This window comes from Tiliqua scincoides, chromosome 5 (assembly GCF_035046505.1).
Source record: "Tiliqua scincoides isolate rTilSci1 chromosome 5, rTilSci1.hap2, whole genome shotgun sequence".
Taxonomy (NCBI): domain Eukaryota; kingdom Metazoa; phylum Chordata; class Lepidosauria; order Squamata; family Scincidae; genus Tiliqua; species Tiliqua scincoides.
The window spans coordinates 97,005,867-97,024,397 of record NC_089825.1 but is presented as its reverse complement, the minus strand read 5'-3'; the positions used below and the strand labels follow the sequence as shown (position 1 = coordinate 97,024,397).

Here is an 18,531-nt window from a genome sequence, read left to right as displayed (position 1 = left end):
GCCTTCTCTGCAGTTAGTTTCTAAGAAAGGATTGCTTGTGTTACAAACTACTACAGTGGTTCCCAATCTTATTGATACCACAACCAGCCTCCAAGGTGGGTTGTGATGCTCTCAGTGGTGCCTGGAAGGCCTATTCAGGGTTGCCCTGAGCTGGCAACCCACTCTACTGGCCTCCACAGGCCCCAAAATGGCCTGCAGAAGCCTCCAAAAGCCACTTCCAGTTTTCAAAGGCAAACTAGAAGTTTTGGGAGCTTGTGTGGGCCATTCGGAGGCCCGTGGAGGCAACTAGAGAGGGTCATCGGACTGGTGTGACTCAGACAAACCCTGCAGGGTCACTATTGCCTCTGGAATGGCTTCTATTTGGAGTTATTTGGATGCGAGTGTGAACAGGAGGACCCACCTCACATGAGCTTGTGAGGTTGACACAACAGTGGGTTGCGACACACAGTTTGGGAAAGGCTGCTCTACTGAATTATTTCATATAATTTCTTTTCTTAAAGAACTGGTCTCTGGTGTTCATATGTGGCCTCAACAAAATAATGTACATTTTAGGGGCAAAAATACAAAGGAGCAGTCCTGCACTGGAGGCCAAAATGGAGAAGATCTCCACAGCCACCACATATTTGCCTTTTGTACTCAGATAGCCTGGGAAAAAGGACACCCACACGCTGCAAAAGACCAACATGCTGAAGGTGATGAACTTGGCTTCATTGAAAGTGTCAGGCAGCTTCCTGGCTAAGAAGGCTATGGTGAAGCTGATGACGGCCTGAAAGCCCATGTAGCCCAAAACAAGGTAAAACATGGTGTCTGAGCCCTCATTACATACCATTATGATCTGCCTAGGTAGAGAGAACATGTCAAGGTGTGGGAATGGGGGAGAAGTGCACAGCCAGATTGCACTGAGTCCAACTTGAACAATAAAAAAAGCAAAGATAATGGAAGTAGATAGTCTTTTCCCCACCCATTTCCTCATTTTGTTTCCTGGGGTTGTGGCTGTGAACGCAAGAATGACAGTGATGGTTTTGCCCAACACACAAGATAGAGCAAGAGAAAAGGCATTTCCAAAAGCAGGCTGTCGAAGAAGGCAGGTCATCTTGCCAGGTCGTCCGATGAACAGGAAGGAGCAAAGGAAGCAGAGCAAAAGGGAGATGAGCAGAAGGTAAGTAAAATCCCGATTGTTGGCTCTGACGATGGGCGTGTCTCGATGTGTGATAAAAGTTACAAGCACGAAGCCTGTGAGCAGAGTGAAAGCAAGTGCAGTGGAGCCCAAACTGAGACCTAAAATTCCATCATATGCCAGGTAGGTGATGCCTTTGGGAATGCAGTGGCTTTGATCTTTGACAGGATACTTACCTACAGTGCATTTGTCGCAGTGATAAGCATCTGAAAAAAGGAGACAATTTGAGAAGATCGGTGACATTTTCAACCCACTGGTGACCCAATCCTACCTGTGTGATATGCCAGGGGACCATGAGGCATGGCTGTCATGCCATGGATGCCAGCCTCTTCACCTGTCTGTGGTGTGCTGCTACCAGTATAAGGCCTACTGGTCCCCACATCCCCAGCAGTGCTTCACATACATGCCAGTTTCTGCTAGTCGACTCACTGAGATTTCCCTTTCTGGACCAGGAATGGTGCTACTCAGAGGCTTTACTACATGAAAAATGATGTCAAATAGAAATTTGAAAGAATGCCAACGAGAAGGGTAACCCCCTTTTTTATTCAATGTCCCCATATATTTCCTGAAGCTCCTGAGTCACCTACCTGTATAATTTGACACAGTCCCTTCAGGGCACTGCAGACAGTCATAGCAGCAGGATGGTTCTCCCTCACGAGCCTTCCTGTGGTATCCAGGTCGACATCTCTCCGAGCAGGCAGAATGTGGCAACTTCTGACCATAATGTGAAGCAAATGCAGTTTAACTTTATTGAATGTACCTGTGCATTTAAGCACATCGTACCCTATGTTGATTGTGCCTTCGTCAAATGTATTCCGGTCATTGTCATCCCTGGATAGTCACATCTAGTTTGTGTTTGTGTGTGTGCGTGTGTGTGTGTCCCTTTTTTGGCATCCCACCAAAGCTGGGCAAAAAGCAAAATACCTGTATAAATACCTGTATAAAATACCTGTATAAATACCTGTATTTAAATGTAACTGGGCAGCAACCCCCATTTTATATATGCTAAGCCTCTTATCCCAGCCCTAACTCTACCTTGGTGTTTTAAAAATAAAAATAAAAAAACACATCAAATATAAGTATACTTATATTGGGACACAAATGTTCAGGGTACAAAAACAACAGACACAAATGTCCAATAACAGCATGGGTTTGACTGGGGCATAGCTATCCAGGATACAATGGCCCTGTCATTTAAAATGATATACAGGTGCCACAGTTTATACACTGGTTTTTTATCTCAATGAGAATGGGCGGGGGGCAATTCAAAGTCGCACACACCTTTGCCCCGTGATGGTGTCTGCCTCTGTTTCAAGGTACAGAAACATTGCAAAAAAGCTGTGTGTTGCATAGCCACAGAAGTAGCCCTGGAGCCATGGAAGAGGCTCTGAAGATTGTGCGCCTTGCGCAGGAACAGAAAGACTCCTTGGAGCCCCTGAGCCATCAAAGAGGCAAGCGCAGAAAACTCCAAAAAAATCAGTGAGAATCTTGTGGGGAGAGGGGAAGCTAAGGGAGAAACCCCTGTAGCCAGAAGTGGTGCAGCAAAGAGGATCGCTCTCCCTCCCTCCCTCTCTCTCTCACACACACACACAGTAGTAACAGAGGGGGATTGCTTTAAAAAACCCACATTTTCCAGGCACCCTCTGCCAAATTCCCCCCTCCTTCAGACTAAGCTCCTGCAGGCTCTCTGTGGTGTAGCCTACATAAGCAAAACAGCCCAGCAAGCAAGTCTTCCCAGCAATCCCAAGCATTAGATTTAGGCTACAATCCTCTCCACACTTTCCAGAGAGTAAGCCCCATTGACTAGAATGGGACTTACTTCTGAGTAGACATGGGCTCTGAGGCTGTAATTTGTGTAAAATCACGTGTTTCTGGTTGATTTGGCACAACGTGGATTTCCCCAATTGTGGAACTTCAGGGAACGAAACCCCTGCACATAAAAAAGTTCCACCTTTACAAACATAAATGGAAATGAAATACCTACAGTTGCTTTAGGAACCTTATTGGAGGGCTGCTGTACAGTTATTTGGGGCAATGTCTTCCACTTAGCCCATGGAATCTTGCAAGAAAAATTTCATTTCAAAATGTCTCTTTCTGCCCTCATTCTGATGGTGCCCGTCTTAAGCTGTTTCTGCCCATTGTTTCTGCAACAGGGACCAACTGTGTACACCTGTGGGCTGGGCAGAACTGAGTTAAAGCCAGATGACACAACAGAATGGTTAGGAAGCTATTCTTCGTAACTATGACCTCTTCTGGTTTTGCCTTCAAAACAGACAGCCCAGCCATGCACAGATTTTCCAAATCCCTGTAGCAGAATATATGTAGATTCTTGGAGTCCTGTAAACTAGCCTCACTCCACTGCAGATGAAACAGAATTAGCCAACCCCCATCCTTGGAATGTTTAATGTTTGTCTGAAATGACAAACGTATTATGCTGTACCCAGGTATACAACATATATCTAGGAACATATTCATCTGGGTTCAGGTGCATGAATCGATGCACCTGATTTACAAAACTACAATCTAGGTGTACTGTATACAGACTGCACCTACAATGAATGGAATGTGAGTAATGGTTTCTAGGTGCAGGCTAAGGATTATTTTACCAGGACATAATTTGTTGCTGTCATCCTTCAGTCTCGGAAGACTATGGTATTGCGCTCTGAATAGTGGCTCTGGAACAGAGTGTCCTCTCCAGTGCGCAAAGCCTGGGTAAAGTAGATATGGAGGATAGACAGTTACCCATGCAGAAAATCCCCCCTCTCCACGTCGCTGAAATGGTCCAATGGAAAGGCAGAGGCCAATACGGTTGGTTCCAGCGGCGTCACAGGAGTTGCCAGAACGTGACTGTGTTTGGCCATGAACTACCTCAGGGACTCCAGCTCTGGATTTTGCCTCGAGGTTGACTCCTGAAGCCTTTTCCATAACTGGATGTAGCCCCAAGGCAGTGGAGGTTTTGGATCAGAGTTATCCTTCTCTCAGATGAGCTGCCTTCCCAGGCTAATGAGTCCCATCTACCCGGTGGCTGTTTAGTCACCTCTTACGACAAGTACAGCCAAACTGAGGGCCTATTCTTATCCCCCAGCCCCCAGGGGTTCAGGACAGAATACAGTGTAACATAAGACTAACTCAAGACTGGGGTACAAAAATAGGCAGGAACATTTCAGCTCAGATTCTGCTTCAGTATTTTGGGGTGTTGACACATTGATCTCTGCTGATAGCCAGACTGTGGGCAGAATCCTAACCAGGTCTACTCAGAAGTAAGACCTCTTTTGTTCAATGGGGCTTACTCTAAGGAAAGTGCTGCTAGGATTGCAGCCTTAGGTAAGCAGCAATAAGTTGGCAAGGACCAAAGAATGTGGTACCTGTGATCTAAGTTGCAGGCTAAGCCAACAACCATATACCAGAATTAGGGTGCTTCAGTACAGGCCTCCCCCTCCTTACCGGCAAGAGTCCTGTTCCTGAACCCAACATGGATACAGGAGATGCCCCAAGGAACTTGAAGGGGGGGCCGAATGGGGGTGCCCATTTCCTTGGATACGTGAAACCCTGGATATGGGATCTGCTGATACAGCCCCCCCCCTGTATATTATTTGGAGTTTGCACCCTCAACTCTTGTTATATTCATCAGAATCTTTTCAACAGAGCCAGTTGCTGACAATACAAGTTAGTAACTTCATACGTGTGAGATGCCTTGGCAGTGATAGTGGAAAAGTGGTTATCAGAGTCAGAGGTGTGAAAGAAAAGAAATTACTTAGGGAATTGGAATCTGGATCGCTCACCTTGTTGAATTTGCCGGGCCAGATAATGGCATCTCCCTTCATAGTGAAGCTTTGGTTCAAGGAAGCCTGGGAATCTATTCTTCCAACTCTCAGTCGGCCGAAGGATTTGTTTGGGAAAGCCACCAAGTTCAGAATGTCAAATCCACTGTTGAATTCCATGATCTCATTGAAAAAGATCTCATGCCCAGCACTGTTGTTAAAATGGACTTTTCTCAAAAATGGGTGAAGCTAGATGGGAAGATCACACTTCAGGATTTCCACAGCCAGGGCAAAGGCGTGCAGGCATGGAAGGATTTTTCACACCCTAAGATTTCCAGTCCCTTTTGCATTTTTTATCCAAGATGAATTCATGCTACAAAACTTCTCTTTTCCAGAGAAACTAAAGATCCCGTTACAGAATTTCCTCCCTGAGCTCTGAAAAAAACTTCTCCATGTTCCTGACTTCAGTTCTTTGCACATTTTCACACTTAGACACACACACCAGGGATGTATGTTGTGGGGTGTCAGGTGAGGCAGAACTGCCTGTTGGAGTCCACAGAAAATCATTGCGGCCCCCTCTAAAAGGGGGGGGGAGATTCTCCACCCACTTTCTCCAAAGTAAGCCGTTGGAGAGCTTGTGCCATCATAGGAGAAAATGTAACAATTATTAGTAGAATCTGTCAGGGCGGTTCTGCGTCAGCTGCCACCCAACACCACACATTCCTCTCTCTCTCTCACCCACATTGAGAAAGTCCAAGCACTTGCATCTCTTATACTTCACTATCAGCCCAATTCTAACCCACGCTGGAATGGGGAGGCCAACTGGCCTGTCCCACATCCAGAGTAGGGTTGGGGCAGCCTGCAGCTCAGCCTGGGGCAAGGGGAATACATTACCCCAGGTAATACTGCAGCAGCCCCAATGGGGCTACTGTGATCTGCACCACCTAAAGAGGTGGCACAGATCCGAGCAACCCACGGCTGCTCCGGGTCACCCAGGACTTTGGATTCGGAAAAGTGCCAAATCCAGGCCCCACCTCCTGCTCGTCCACGACCCACCTGCAGGCCCGCCAGCCCTCCGCCCACTCCAGAATGCCTCCTTCCTGCCTGCCCTCCCCAAGCCCCCATGCCAGCCTGACTCAGCCAGTGCTAACCTACATTTCCTCCAGCACAATGGCGCTGGAGGCAGCCCTCAGTGACTGGCACAAGTCCATGTGCCAGCCCAAGGGCTGTTTTGGATTGTGCCATATGTTCTTTAAAGGAAATTGTTGCACCTTCTGGTAAAATGAGAATTCAATACGCAGTATACTACAGTGAGCAAAATGACAGAAAATACCAAATGGCTGATAGAAATTCAGGAGTAACATCCAACAACTCAGCAGAACGGATCTGTGCTAGCCAGCAATGAGAACAATACCAGTCTGGAAGAGCCAAGTTAGAGTGAAATTGAAAGTTTAAACACCACAACTTGGTCCCAATCCAGATTAACACCTTTCCCATCTATTAGTATTAGTATTAGTAGTAGTAGTAGTAGTAGTAGTAGTAGTAGTAGTATTAGTATTAATAGTATTCCTATTTACTATTTACTTTACTCATTTGTTATTTATTTTACTTGCTCACCGAAGCCCCAATGATACAATGAACACGACTTTTATTGTTACCTCCCATGACTGCATGGTCTGAAGTTCCCAACTAGGGGTTTCTTTCAACATTTGCAGCCAGGATGATTGAATGGCATGTAAGGCATGTGCCAAGGCGTAGACTGCATTATAGATACTGTAGCTCTGGTCAGACATGCTCATTTCAAACACAGTCCTAGGAAGAGTCTCTAACTTTTCCTTCCATGTGCAGCGTTGAATGTAAAGTAATTTCCTGAAATTATTTTTCCTACAGTTAAATGCATCAGACCAGAAGTCCTTCATAAACTCAGACTCTTCTTGCTGGTAAGGGTTATATCTTTGAAGGAAGTCCTCAAATCCTGGCACATTCCTTTTATGAGTCGCTATGGACAGGGAGCCATGGAAGGATTTGACATCTGTTTCAAGGAAAAATGACTTTGAAGTTATTTCCCATCGAGGAGTCGTGATCCAAACCTTCCCTAGTGGTATGATATTTTCATAAAAATGTAGCGCCCTTTGCAAACCATACATATAATTTCCATCCCCGTATACAACAATCACATTGGCTTTCGTCTTAATAAGAATTGGCATCACTTCCCATTTAGTAAGCAAAAGGTGAAACGATGAAATTAAGCCGTGGAGAGAGAATAACGGCATCTTTTCTGTGAAGGCAACACAGATGCCGTTCCAGCTGAACATGGATTTCAAGCTTTGTTCAAACTCTTTTCCACTATCGTCATTGGAAACAATTAGGCCAATCCAAGTCCACTGGAAATATCTTAAGATCCTCACTATTCCTTCACTTTGAGAAGCTTCATTTGGGGCCATTTGGTACAAAAAAGGGAATTGAACCTTGTCTCTCAGTCTTTGGTGAAGTGAGCCATAACCAAACTGAATGGGGTGGGAGGAGGAACAAGACTTCATTCATTACAGAAAGATACAACAACCCTTGCTAGAAATCAGAGCTCTTCAGTTATGCATCCAAAACGATGGAAACTTCTGCAGAGAGAGCTTAGAAGATACATCTCTTTGCTGAGCTTCGTTTGCCAAACTGTGGCTAAATAGGGGCCCAATCCTATGCTTCCCTAGCACCCGGGGCTACAACAGTGCCGAAATGGCTACCACTGTATCCTGTCGAGCCAGGGAAGTAGCCCCAGGTCTCTTCAGGGTAAGGGAACAAACAATATGAACCCTATAGTACCTGTAGAACCCTATAGTGATTTTCAACCAGTGTGCTGCGGCACATTGATGTGCCACAAATGGTCCTCTGGTGTGTCACAGAAGTTTGATGGATCATTTATTAGAGGAGGTAATTCATTAGTGGGGCTATTTGGGGATGTGATCTCCCCTACCAGCAGCATGGTGTGACTTGTCCAAAAAAAAATAAAAAAATGATGGTGTGTCTTGACAATTTTAGTGTCTTATCAGTGTGCTGTGAGATGAAAAAGGCTGAAAATCACTGCTAGAGTAGAATACTCCAACAGGAAAACCTGAATAAGTGCACAACCCTATGCATGTCTACTCAGAAGTTCCATTGAGATCAATGGAACTGACTCTCAGGAAAATGTGCATAGGATTCCAGCCCAAGAGAGTTTTTCATAGTCTATGTCATCATGCAACTCTACCTTGTTTGTGTGTGTGTGTGTGTGTGTGTGTGTGTGTGTGTGTGTGTGTGTGTGTGAGAGAGAGAGAGAGAGAGAGAGAGAGAGAGAGAGAGAGAGAGAGAGAGAGACTATTGTAGTTTGTGGAAACTGTGTGTCAATGGTAAATTGCTGATGCTTCATCCCACAAACCCCTACCTGTGGAATCTTGTAGAGATCGAGCATGGTAGCTGTCTGGATAGAAGCTTCAGAATTGAGTCCTCCAATGACTACTGACGTACTGGGTTCCTTTCCACACTTGAAATTGGGAAAGCTGTCTTTTTCCGTTGTCAGCAGGGACAGAAGGACATCACAGCTTAATCTGGCTTGGAAGGCATTATCGTAGATGTGGAAGCCCAGAGTGACATTGGGCATGAGGCTTGCATCCCTGTTGATTTCCTCTACAGCAAATAGCAAAGCCAAGGCATGCTGGTAATTCTTTATCTCTGACCTGCATGAAAATAAGTCGTTTTCAATTGCTTACGTTAGTAGCCAATTAGTAGTCCCATCCTGCCCCCCCCCCCACACTCCCCCAGTTCGCAAAGCACAGGGAGAGTTGCAAATGTAAAGTTTTTTGGGGGAAATGTTGAAGAACAAAGAAGCTTAGGTGCTGCCAGAAGGAAGAGGAAGATGTTAGGAAGATAACATAAGACTCTCATGTTATCTGTGCAAGTCTGCTCTTCCATTGTCACTGTCTTCCATTTCTGGTTCATTGTCACTGTCGCAGAAATTATTTGTGAAAGTGTGCATGGCTTGACCACAGTCAGGACTAAAGTTATGACATTAAAGCTGCAATCCTAACCACACTTTCTTGAGACTAAGTCCCATTGAACAAAATAGGACTTACTTCTGAGTAGACCTGGTTAGGACCTATCCAACTCTCCAGCTCCAATGCAGCCCAAAGGTAAGAAATGTTCCCTTACATAAAGGAAGCCTCTGTGACTGCCTTCCCACAATAGGATGCAGCACATACCCCATTGGCTGCACCAGCAGTGGTAAATTGGGTTGGATTGAGGTCTAAGTTTGGTTCTGAAATGCTGAAGCTTATGCTATGATGATCAACCTCCTACATACATGCAAACTTACCTGGCTCTATGAAAACCAGGATTGGGGGGTAAGTATGTGAAGGACACTCCTCGATCTGTAACAATTTGTACAGACAAAACTGCACCAATGACATGGTCTCCTGGCTTTAAATAATCACGTGAATATCTGTCAGTTGTTGCTTCACAAACTTCATCTGAGGTTTCACTGATGGCCTGGGGCAGCAGTAGAAACAACAGCTGGAGCAGCATTTTAGGTCTCTGCAATCTGTTTCTGCCGTGAAGCTTTCATGCACACTCCAAGCAACTACAGTAATTGATAAGGCATAATCTATCTGTTAGACTGAACACAGTCATCATATTATAGGTTATTCAAGACTGGTAATGGCAGAGCCCAGCAATGCCAGCATTTATCAGAAACATCACTGTTTATGCCATTTCATGATTACGTTCTACAACTGATGAATCTGTTTTTTGTTTATGACCCTGGAAAATTGCTTCTCAAAATCCCTGGGGAGGGGGATTTGCATGGCAGGGAATTAATCACATAACTGTTAATTATAGGGGAGATAATTGCCACTCTCTCTCTTTGCCTCTTTCTCAGATACTCTGTGTTGTAGAGCAGATAAAGGAAGATTTTGTGTAGTAACTTCAGTTAAGGCCTTTCTGCTCATTGGGAGGTGTGAAGACAAGCATCCTGTGTCTGGCTAGCCAGATGTTCAATAGTGCCCAAACTACAAGTTCTTGAATTTGAGAGCTCTACCTTTGTCCCTGATATTTTGTACTCAGAAAATATTCCACCTCTACAAATGGAGGCCCTTGGGAACATGGTGCTAACATGCATTTGGGTCACCCTTTTCAAAGCCTGCTGTGCAAAAGCAACTTTAAGAAGCACGAGAAAGTGATGTTATTAGTTTTTCTCCATTACTCTGTCTACTATTCAGACAGAGTAGTTCGGTAGTTCGGTAGTTCAGTAGTTCGGTAGTTTGGTAGTTCAGTTGGGTAGTTCGGTAGTATCAGGACAATCAGCAATTGTCCTGGACCTGGAAGCAATTGTCCAGGTCTGAGAAGAGACCTGGAAGCAATCTGTGTGGCTCTGTGTGTGTCTGCGTCCGTGTCCAGAGAGGGCAGTGCTGCTGACCAGAGGCGTATTTGGCCCCTTTGGTATCTGGGGCCCTGACTTGCGATGTCACCTCCTGGACATACCTGAACTGGAAGCAATTGTGACGTGATGACATCACTGCCGATTACTTCCAGGTTACAGCATGCTCAGAGAGGCTGAGTGCCGCTCTGAGCGTCCTACTGCTTTTTCCACCATTCTGAGTCCTGCAACCCCTCTTGCAAGCACTCAGAGTGGTTGTGTGCCAATCTGAGCATCCAATGGCTTCTTTGGCCTTTTTTCTTCCAAAAAGAGGGAGGAAAGCGAAAAAGCCATCAGCCGCTCAGAGCAGTGCGTAACAGTCCTGAGTGTCCATGGTGCAGAAGCTACTGCTGTGGCAAGGAGGCCCTCAATCACTCTGAATGCCTGTGAATGATCCCCTGGCTTGACACCCCTCAAGGTGTGGTACCCAGGGCCCTGTATCCCCTGGCCCTGCCTTAGCTACACTACTATTGCTGACAGAGAGCACATTCCATGCTATGGGCTGGGGGGGAGGGGGAACCAGACAGCCCAGGCGAGGTAAACCAGACAGCCCAGGCGATGCCACTTCAGCCTGTGGTGTGGCATCAAGGAAGCTCCAAACTGCATCATGCACAGCTTAACAAGTCAAGAAGCTTTGGAGGTTGAATTTGTTGTAGTTACTTATGGGGGTCTCAGCCAGCACCCCTGAGCTAAGAAGTCTCTGGAGAAGTTATTTGGGCCTCTTTGACCAATCCTTCTGCCTCATGCTATCCCTTTCCAAAACCCAACTGCGACATGACACCGGCTGCTTCGTTTTGAAAGGAGGCATCCTGAAATCTGCAGGGAGCCTTCCCCTTCTCCCAAGACCAAGCACGGCCACAGCCCCAATCTGACATTGCAAAGATGGCTTGCTATTATACTGCAGACGCTGTATGCCTTGTCACTTACAGCCAGGGACTATTCCAATAGAGTTTAATGAACACAGTTAGGAAGTAGCTGCCTTCTACAGCTGTGCCAATATTTCCTATTTTTCTGTTAAGTATCTCAAGATCCTTTCTGATCTTTCATCAATGTCCAGCCTATAATGAAACACTGGACATGTCTCCCCATCCTTTAACTAGGAGCTAGCAAGGGCAACTGCCCCAAGTCGTAAGTTCCATCACCTTAAAAAGTACTGTCTCTTGCTGCAATAGGTATGGCTTGAAGAAGACCCCAGTAGCCTCCATCAACAGTTTGGGGGTGAAAAGTCACTTGCTATCTGACTTTCTGGCGCATTCACTCAATCAAATTTCCAACTTCTGGTGGACTCTGAAGTCCCCTAGGGAGTCCAAAGATCCCCAAACTTGAGCTCAAAAAGTCACAGCTGCAGATTCCCTAATAAGACACGCATAGCTGACCCAATACTCCACTGCACTCAACATGCAGTGCTACGGGTTTTTGAAAATGTTCTTCCTAAAAACTAGTGAGGGAGTTGTACAGGTACATGAATCTGTAAGATGACTGACTCTGCTGCACCCATTGCCAAGAAGTCAACCAGAGAATGGGTTATAGTACAAATGACTATCCTATACCTGAGGATTCATTCCAGAATTAGTTCCATTTCTCAAGAGAAGCAGGGGACACAGAGCACCCCGATTGGAAGAGCCCAGACTTACTAATATTGGTCATCACATGATAGACTGAGCGGGGATTGCTAACATTCCAAATTACTTGTAATGGCAGGTGCAAGGCCTGGCGGCCATCTTCTCTCCTTGCCTTCCATTTTCAGAAAGCCGTCTGCTTTTTCGCTGGAAATCTCTGCAACATTCCCGTGAGAAGTTGGGCCCAAATGCAAATGACCTGACCTGCAGCTGACCAGGAGGCCAATCCTATGCAGGTCTACTCAGAAGTAAGTCCCATTAGAGTCAATGGGGCTTACTCCCAGGAAAGTGTGGCTAGGATTGGGCTGTTAATGCACAGTGTTTTCCCAGACTAAGGCCTACAACAATCTTTTCATTGCACCTGCTTCATAACTCTTAATGATGAGAATTCTGGAAAGAGTAATAATGCATAGTTTATATTTCAGCAACATATGTCACTCTGTTTTCAATTAGCCTGTTCTTGCTCATTGTGCTGATATTTTTAGTAACCTATAGCCTATATAAGTCCCTCTGTTCAGCCAATTCTTTGCTCCTGGGACTTGCTGGCTCGGTGGGTCACCTAGAGTTTTGTAAGTCTTGTGCCTGAAAGTGCTCCTGTAAGTTGATGCTCTCAGATTTTTGATAAATAAAGCTGTTTTATGACAAGCTAGGATTGGACTCCCTTCTTCATTGGAACCAAAAAGAACCTCCAACCCTTGCCACAGCCATGGGCCTTTACACGACTCTAAGGAGTTACTTAGTAGAATTCCTTTTCTTAAAGAATTGGTCCCTGGTGTTCATGACTGGCCTAAACAAAATAATGTACACCTTAGGAGCAAAAATACAAAGAAGTAACCCAGTACTGGAGGCCAAAATGGAGAAGATCTCCACAGCCACCATGTATTTCCCTTTCGTGCTCAGGTAGCTTGGAAAAAAGGACACCCACACACTGCAAAAGACCAACATGCTGAAGGTGATGAACTTGGCTTCGTTGAAAGTGTCAGGCAGCTTCCTGGCTAAGAAGGCCACCATGAAGCTAATGAAGGCCTGAGAGCCCATGTAGCCCAGAACAAGATAGAACATGGTGCCTGAGCCCTCATTACATACCACTACGATCTGACCAGGCTGGGAGAACATGTCAAGGTCTGGGAATGGAGGAGAGGTGCCCAGCCAGATGACACAGAGGCCAACCTGAACAATAGAACCAACAAGGATAATGGAAAAGGGTAGTTTTTTCCCAACCCATTTTCTCATCTTGCTTCCTGGGTTTGTGGCTGCGAATGCAAGAACCACAGTGATGGTTTTGCCCAACACACAAGAAAGAGCAAGAGAAAAGGCACTTCCAAAAGCAGCCTGTCGAAAAAGGCAGGTCAACCTGCTTGCTTGTCCAATGAACAGCAAGGAGCAGAGGAAGCAGAGCAAGAGGGAGATGAGCAGAAGGTAAGTGAAATCCCGATTGTTGGCTCTGATGATGGGGGTGTCCCGATATTTGATGAAAGTTGCAAGCACCACAGCTGTGAGCAGAGTGAAAACCAATGCAGTGGAAGCCAGAACAGTGCCTAAAGGTTCATCGTATGCTAGATAAGTGATGACTTTGGGGATACAGTGGCTGTGATCCTTGCTGGGATGCTCATCTTCTGGGCATTTGTCACAGTGAGATGCATCTGAAAAGAGAAGACAGTCTCATGCCACTCACTGAGGCCAATCCTAATCATCTCCCCTGCCGGGATATCATTTGAACTCCTTCCTTTCTTCATTGGATCATAAAGTCATACTCTGATTGGATTACAATTTCTATGAATTAGGATATATAAAACTATGTAGGGTTACACAAAATGTGAATGCCAGTCTACATAATATATGTAATTTTTTTTTGAATTACAGGAAATTTCTGGGTCCCCGATTGCCAGTCAGACCCCCCTTTTGACCCCAGGCCCAAGTATGGTGTATCCCCTTCACCCACCCACCCCACATGGGTTCTGTGGAGACTGGAAAATGAAAAACCCCAGGAAATTGTCAGGCCCCTTCCTTTGGCTCCTGGGCTCCCATTTTGAACCTGTGCACATGTACAATTTACCTCATGGGCCCAGGGTGTAGTTGAAAATTATCACCTTACTGAAGGAGTTATCAGGTTTCAGAAGGTATCCATTATGCCAAGAGACCGTCTATTCTGAGTCTAAACAGATATGGATACTACTTACTAGGTCATATATTTTTTTTATCACTCTCTCACTTTTTACCCTCTTCCCTTGAAATATTCTGCTACCTCCTGATACTACGGGAATTAGAATAACTGATGCATGTGTGAGGAGTGTCAGTGAAGCGGTGTCAAGAAGCAGAAGGAAAGCAGTTGGCATTTGGCTAAACCAGTCACAATAAGGGACATCTCAAAACCAGATGATTATATTGTGTTTATAGCTTTGTCAAGGCTGAAGAGACATCTAGTCAAGGAAAGAGACACCTAGTCATGGAAAAGCAGCCTGTGTATCACACAAAGGTGTTCCAGTTCAGTGCAGCTGAAATGAAATGTTCCAGCTCAAGAGACAAGAGTGACTGATGTGCCCATCCCAAAAGATGAGATCCATTCCAGGAGGACTTCCTGCGGCTGTTAAGAGAAGAGACCTGGAAGCAATTTTCCAGGTCTGAGAAGGTCCTGGAAGCAATTGTCCTGGACCTGGAAGCAAATAAATCCTTCATCCAAGTGGGAATTGGGAGGATGAATTCTCAGGCCTCCTCCAACCAAGGGTTCACCATTAAGAAAGAGACCATTATTTGGCCTAGCAGCATCAACCAGGTGAGTGTTTCAGATTCTAATTTCCTGTGTGTTGTATACTTGGTCTCACTCCCAGGGTTTTGGGCGCTCAGAGTTGTTGGTTCTGAACCCTAGAGCCCTCAAAGATCCCTGTTAGGTAGTATCAGGGCAATCGGTAGTTCGGTAGTATCAGTTCGGTAGTTCGGTAGTTTGGTAGTTCAGTTAGGTAGTTCGGTAGTATCAGGACAATCAGCAATTGTCCTGGACCTGGAAGCAATTGTCCAGGTCTGAGAAGCAATTGTCCAGGTCTAAGCAATTGTCCAGGTCTGAGAAGAGACCTGGAAGCAATCTGTGTGGCTCTGTGTGTGTCTGCGTCCGTGTCCAGAGAGGGCAGTGCTGCTGACCAGAGGCGTAGTTGGCCCCTTTGGTATCCAGGGCCCTGACCTGCGATGTCACCTCCTGGACATACCTGAACTGGAAGCAATTGTGGTGACGTGATGACATCACTGCCGATTACTTCCAGGTTACAGCATGCTCAGAGAGGCTGAGTGCCGCTCTGAGCGTCCTACTGCTTTTTCCACCATTCTGAGTCCTGCAACCCCTCAGAGTGGTTGTGTGCCAATCTGAGCATTCCAATGGCTTCTTTGGCCTTTTTTCCTCCAAAAAGAGGGAGGAAAGCGAAAAAGCCATCAGCCGCTCAGAGCAGTGCGTAACAGTCCTGAGTGTCCACGAAGTGGGTGCAGAAGCTACTGCTGTGGCAAGGAGGCCCTCAATCACTCTGAATGCCTGTGAATGATCCCCTGGCTTGACACCCCTCAAGATGTGGTACCCAGGGCCCTGTATCCCCTGGCCCTGCCTTAGCTACACTACTATTGCTGACAGAGACCACACTCCATGCTATGGGCTGGGGGGGAGGGGAAACCAGACAGCCTAGGGGAGGTAAAAAAAAACACTTTTTTCTTTTGTTTTCATAGGCTACCTGCTGTCCAATTCATGTCCTTGGACCTACACCAGGTCTTTTTAGGTTCAGATCCCTGCTCAGTCAAGAAGCTTCCTGCCTGACCTTGAGCCAGTCACTATCGCTCAGCCTCACCTACTTCTCAAGGCTGTTGTGAGGACAAAAAGAGGGGAGGAACAATGTGCACCACCCTGAGCCCCATGGAAGGGTGGTAGAAAATGTGAAAAATAAATAAATAGGAGGGGGGAGGGATTTGCCGGTGCATTAAGGCATCATGTTGTACGGTTTGGATTAAAATCACAGCCAGACATGAACTGAGGCAGTGACTATGAATCCCTGAGATGTCAATTTCAGTGCCAGGGATGAAAAGGAGAAGGACGAAAGCATAGTTATCAAGTGTCCCCATGTATATTCTGAGGTTCCTGAATGGCGGACCTGTCTGGTTTGAAATGGTTCCTTCAGGGCATCTCAAGCAGTCATAGCAGCAGGTTGGTTCTCCCTCACGAGCTCTTCTGTGGCATCCAGGCTGACATCTCTCAGAACATGCAGAATGTGGAGACCCCTGATCACAATACGGAGACAGCGCAGTTAAATTGTGCCTAACTTATCAGTACATGTACACATCATAACCCAAAGTTTGAAGATATCCATACATCCTAGGCTAAGAATATATTCTGAAAAGCCTAACCCAGCGATTTTCAAACATTTTTAATCTCACAGCACACTGAGAAGGCGCTAAAGGCACACCAGTAGATTTTTCACAATTGACCAGGCACACCATTCTGCCAGTGGAGAGGGGCTCATATCCTCCAGTTGCCCTACTAATGAATGACCAAGGCACTCCCAAGGCATACCTGCAAACAGATTGCAGCACACCAATGTTCCACGGTGCAGTGGTTGAAAATGGCTGGCCTAACAGGAACAAGATGTCTGTAGGGGCCCAGCCCTGGAGGGGCCTGGAGCAGGCTTGTCCCACCCCCAGGGAGGCCTCAGATTGGCTGGAGCGGGAGGGGGTTCCAGCACCCAAGTCCTCCTCCTTAGCAGAGCTGCCACACCTGGCTTGGTAGCAGGAGCTGTTCAACTCACAGCACTGCCCCCTCTCATCCCTGGCTTCCTTTTGGCCCCCTTTTGGCCCCTCCCCTTCCCCCAAGTGGGGCAGAAAAGGCCTTTCCTGTTCCTGGTTTGTTTCCTGCAGTGTTCCTTATTTGCCCTGCCAGCCCCCTCTGTCTGGTTGGGGTGAGCCAACCTTCTTTGCCCCCCTCAAGGGCAGGGAAGCCTCCCCACCCTGTGTGTGTCACTTATCAGTACATGTACACACGTCATAACCCAAAGTTATGACATTTTGATAATCACGGAAACAACTGTGGGTATAAATTAAAAGAAGATATCCGTACATCCTAGGCCAGGGCTAACGATGTTCTGAAAAGCCTAACCCAGCGATTTTCAACCTTTTTTTTAATCTCACAGCACACTGAGAAGGCGCTAAAGGCACACCAGTAGATTTTTCACAATTGACCAGGCACACCATTCTGCCAGTGGAGAGGGGCTCATATCCTCCAGTTGCCCTACTAATGAATGACCAAGGCACTCCCAAGGCATACCTGCAAACAGATTGCAGCACACCAATGTTCCACGTTGCAGTGGTTGAAAATGGCTGGCCTAACCTTTAACAGGAACAAGATGTCTGGAGGGGCCCAGCCCTGGAGGGGCCTGGAGTAGGCTTGTCCCACCCCCAGGGAGGCCTCAGATTGGCTGGAGCGGGAGGGGGTTCCAGCACCCTTGTCCTCCTCCTTAGCAGAGCTGCCACACCTGGCTTGGGAGCAGGAGCTGTTCAACTCACAGCTCCCTGCTTCACTGCCCCCTCTCATCCCTGGCTTCCTTTTGGCCCCCTTTTGGCCCCTCCCCTTCCTCCAGGGGGGGCAGAAAAGGCCTTTCCTGTTCGTGGTTTGTTTTCTTGTTTGCCCTGCCAGCCCCCTCTGTCTGGTTGGGGTGAGCCAACCTTCTTTGCCCCCCTCAAGGGCAGGGAAGCCTCCCCACCCTGGGCATGGGGTGCCTGCTCCAGGGTAAGTCAGGGGTCAGAGCATCTGGGAGGGGCCCTGACAATGTCCATGTGGTATGTGCCGGAATCAGTTCTGTGGCACTCATACAGGTTGGGCATCCCTCATCCAAAGCGCTTGGAACCAGAAGTGTTTTGGGTTTCAGATTTTTCTATATTTCACAATATTTGCAAATATATAATGAGAAATGTTGGGGATGGGGCCCAAGTTTAAACACAAAATTTTTTGATATTTCATATGACATTTTCGCAAATAGCCTGAAGGTAATTTAAAAAAAAAAAATTATGTGCACGAAACAAGGTTTGTGCATGAAACACAGTTTGTGATTTTTTTTCTTTAGGAGAAAAAAGTCACGCTCAAAAATGTTCCAGATTTCGGAATATTCTGTATTTCTGAATTACAGATAAGGGGTACTCAACCTGAACTGGAAAAATTAGAGAGCCAGAGGCATGGATGAAATAAAATAGCTTCCACAGGAAATCAGAATCTGAAACACTCACCTGGTTGATGCTGCTAGGCCAAATAATGGTCTCTTTCTTAATGGTGAACCCTTGGTTGGAGGAGGCCTGAGAATTCATCCTCCCAATTCTCACTCGAATGAAGGATTTATTTGGGAAAGTGATGAAGTTCAGAATGTCATATCCAGTGGAGAATTCTATGCCTTCACTGAAAAACACTTCATTCCCAGCGTTGTTGTTGAAATGAATTGTTCTCAAAAATGGATGAAGCTGGAAATGAAGATCAGATCTCAGGATTTATAAAACCAGAGCATAAGAACATAAGAAGAA

General features: G+C 46.3%; 2 protein-coding genes across 2 annotated transcripts; both read right to left on the bottom strand.

Annotated features, from left to right (window-relative positions):
• Window positions 1-472: 472 nt before the first annotated feature.
• On the bottom strand, window positions 473-9,374 carry LOC136652466 (vomeronasal type-2 receptor 26-like). Its single transcript, XM_066629408.1, has 3 exons — window positions 9,281-9,374; window positions 8,437-8,595; window positions 473-1,383 (listed from the first exon to the last, which is right to left on the bottom strand). Exons 1-3 carry the CDS (start codon window positions 9,372-9,374, stop codon window positions 473-475), a joined length of 1,164 nt encoding a protein of 387 aa, XP_066485505.1.
• Window positions 9,375-12,729: 3,355 nt separating this feature from the next.
• Window positions 12,730-18,321, bottom strand: LOC136652465 (vomeronasal type-2 receptor 26-like). Its single transcript, XM_066629407.1, has 3 exons — window positions 18,244-18,321; window positions 16,122-16,248; window positions 12,730-13,640 (listed from the first exon to the last, which is right to left on the bottom strand). Exons 1-3 carry the CDS (start codon window positions 18,319-18,321, stop codon window positions 12,730-12,732), a joined length of 1,116 nt encoding a protein of 371 aa, XP_066485504.1.
• Window positions 18,322-18,531: the final 210 nt, after the last annotated feature.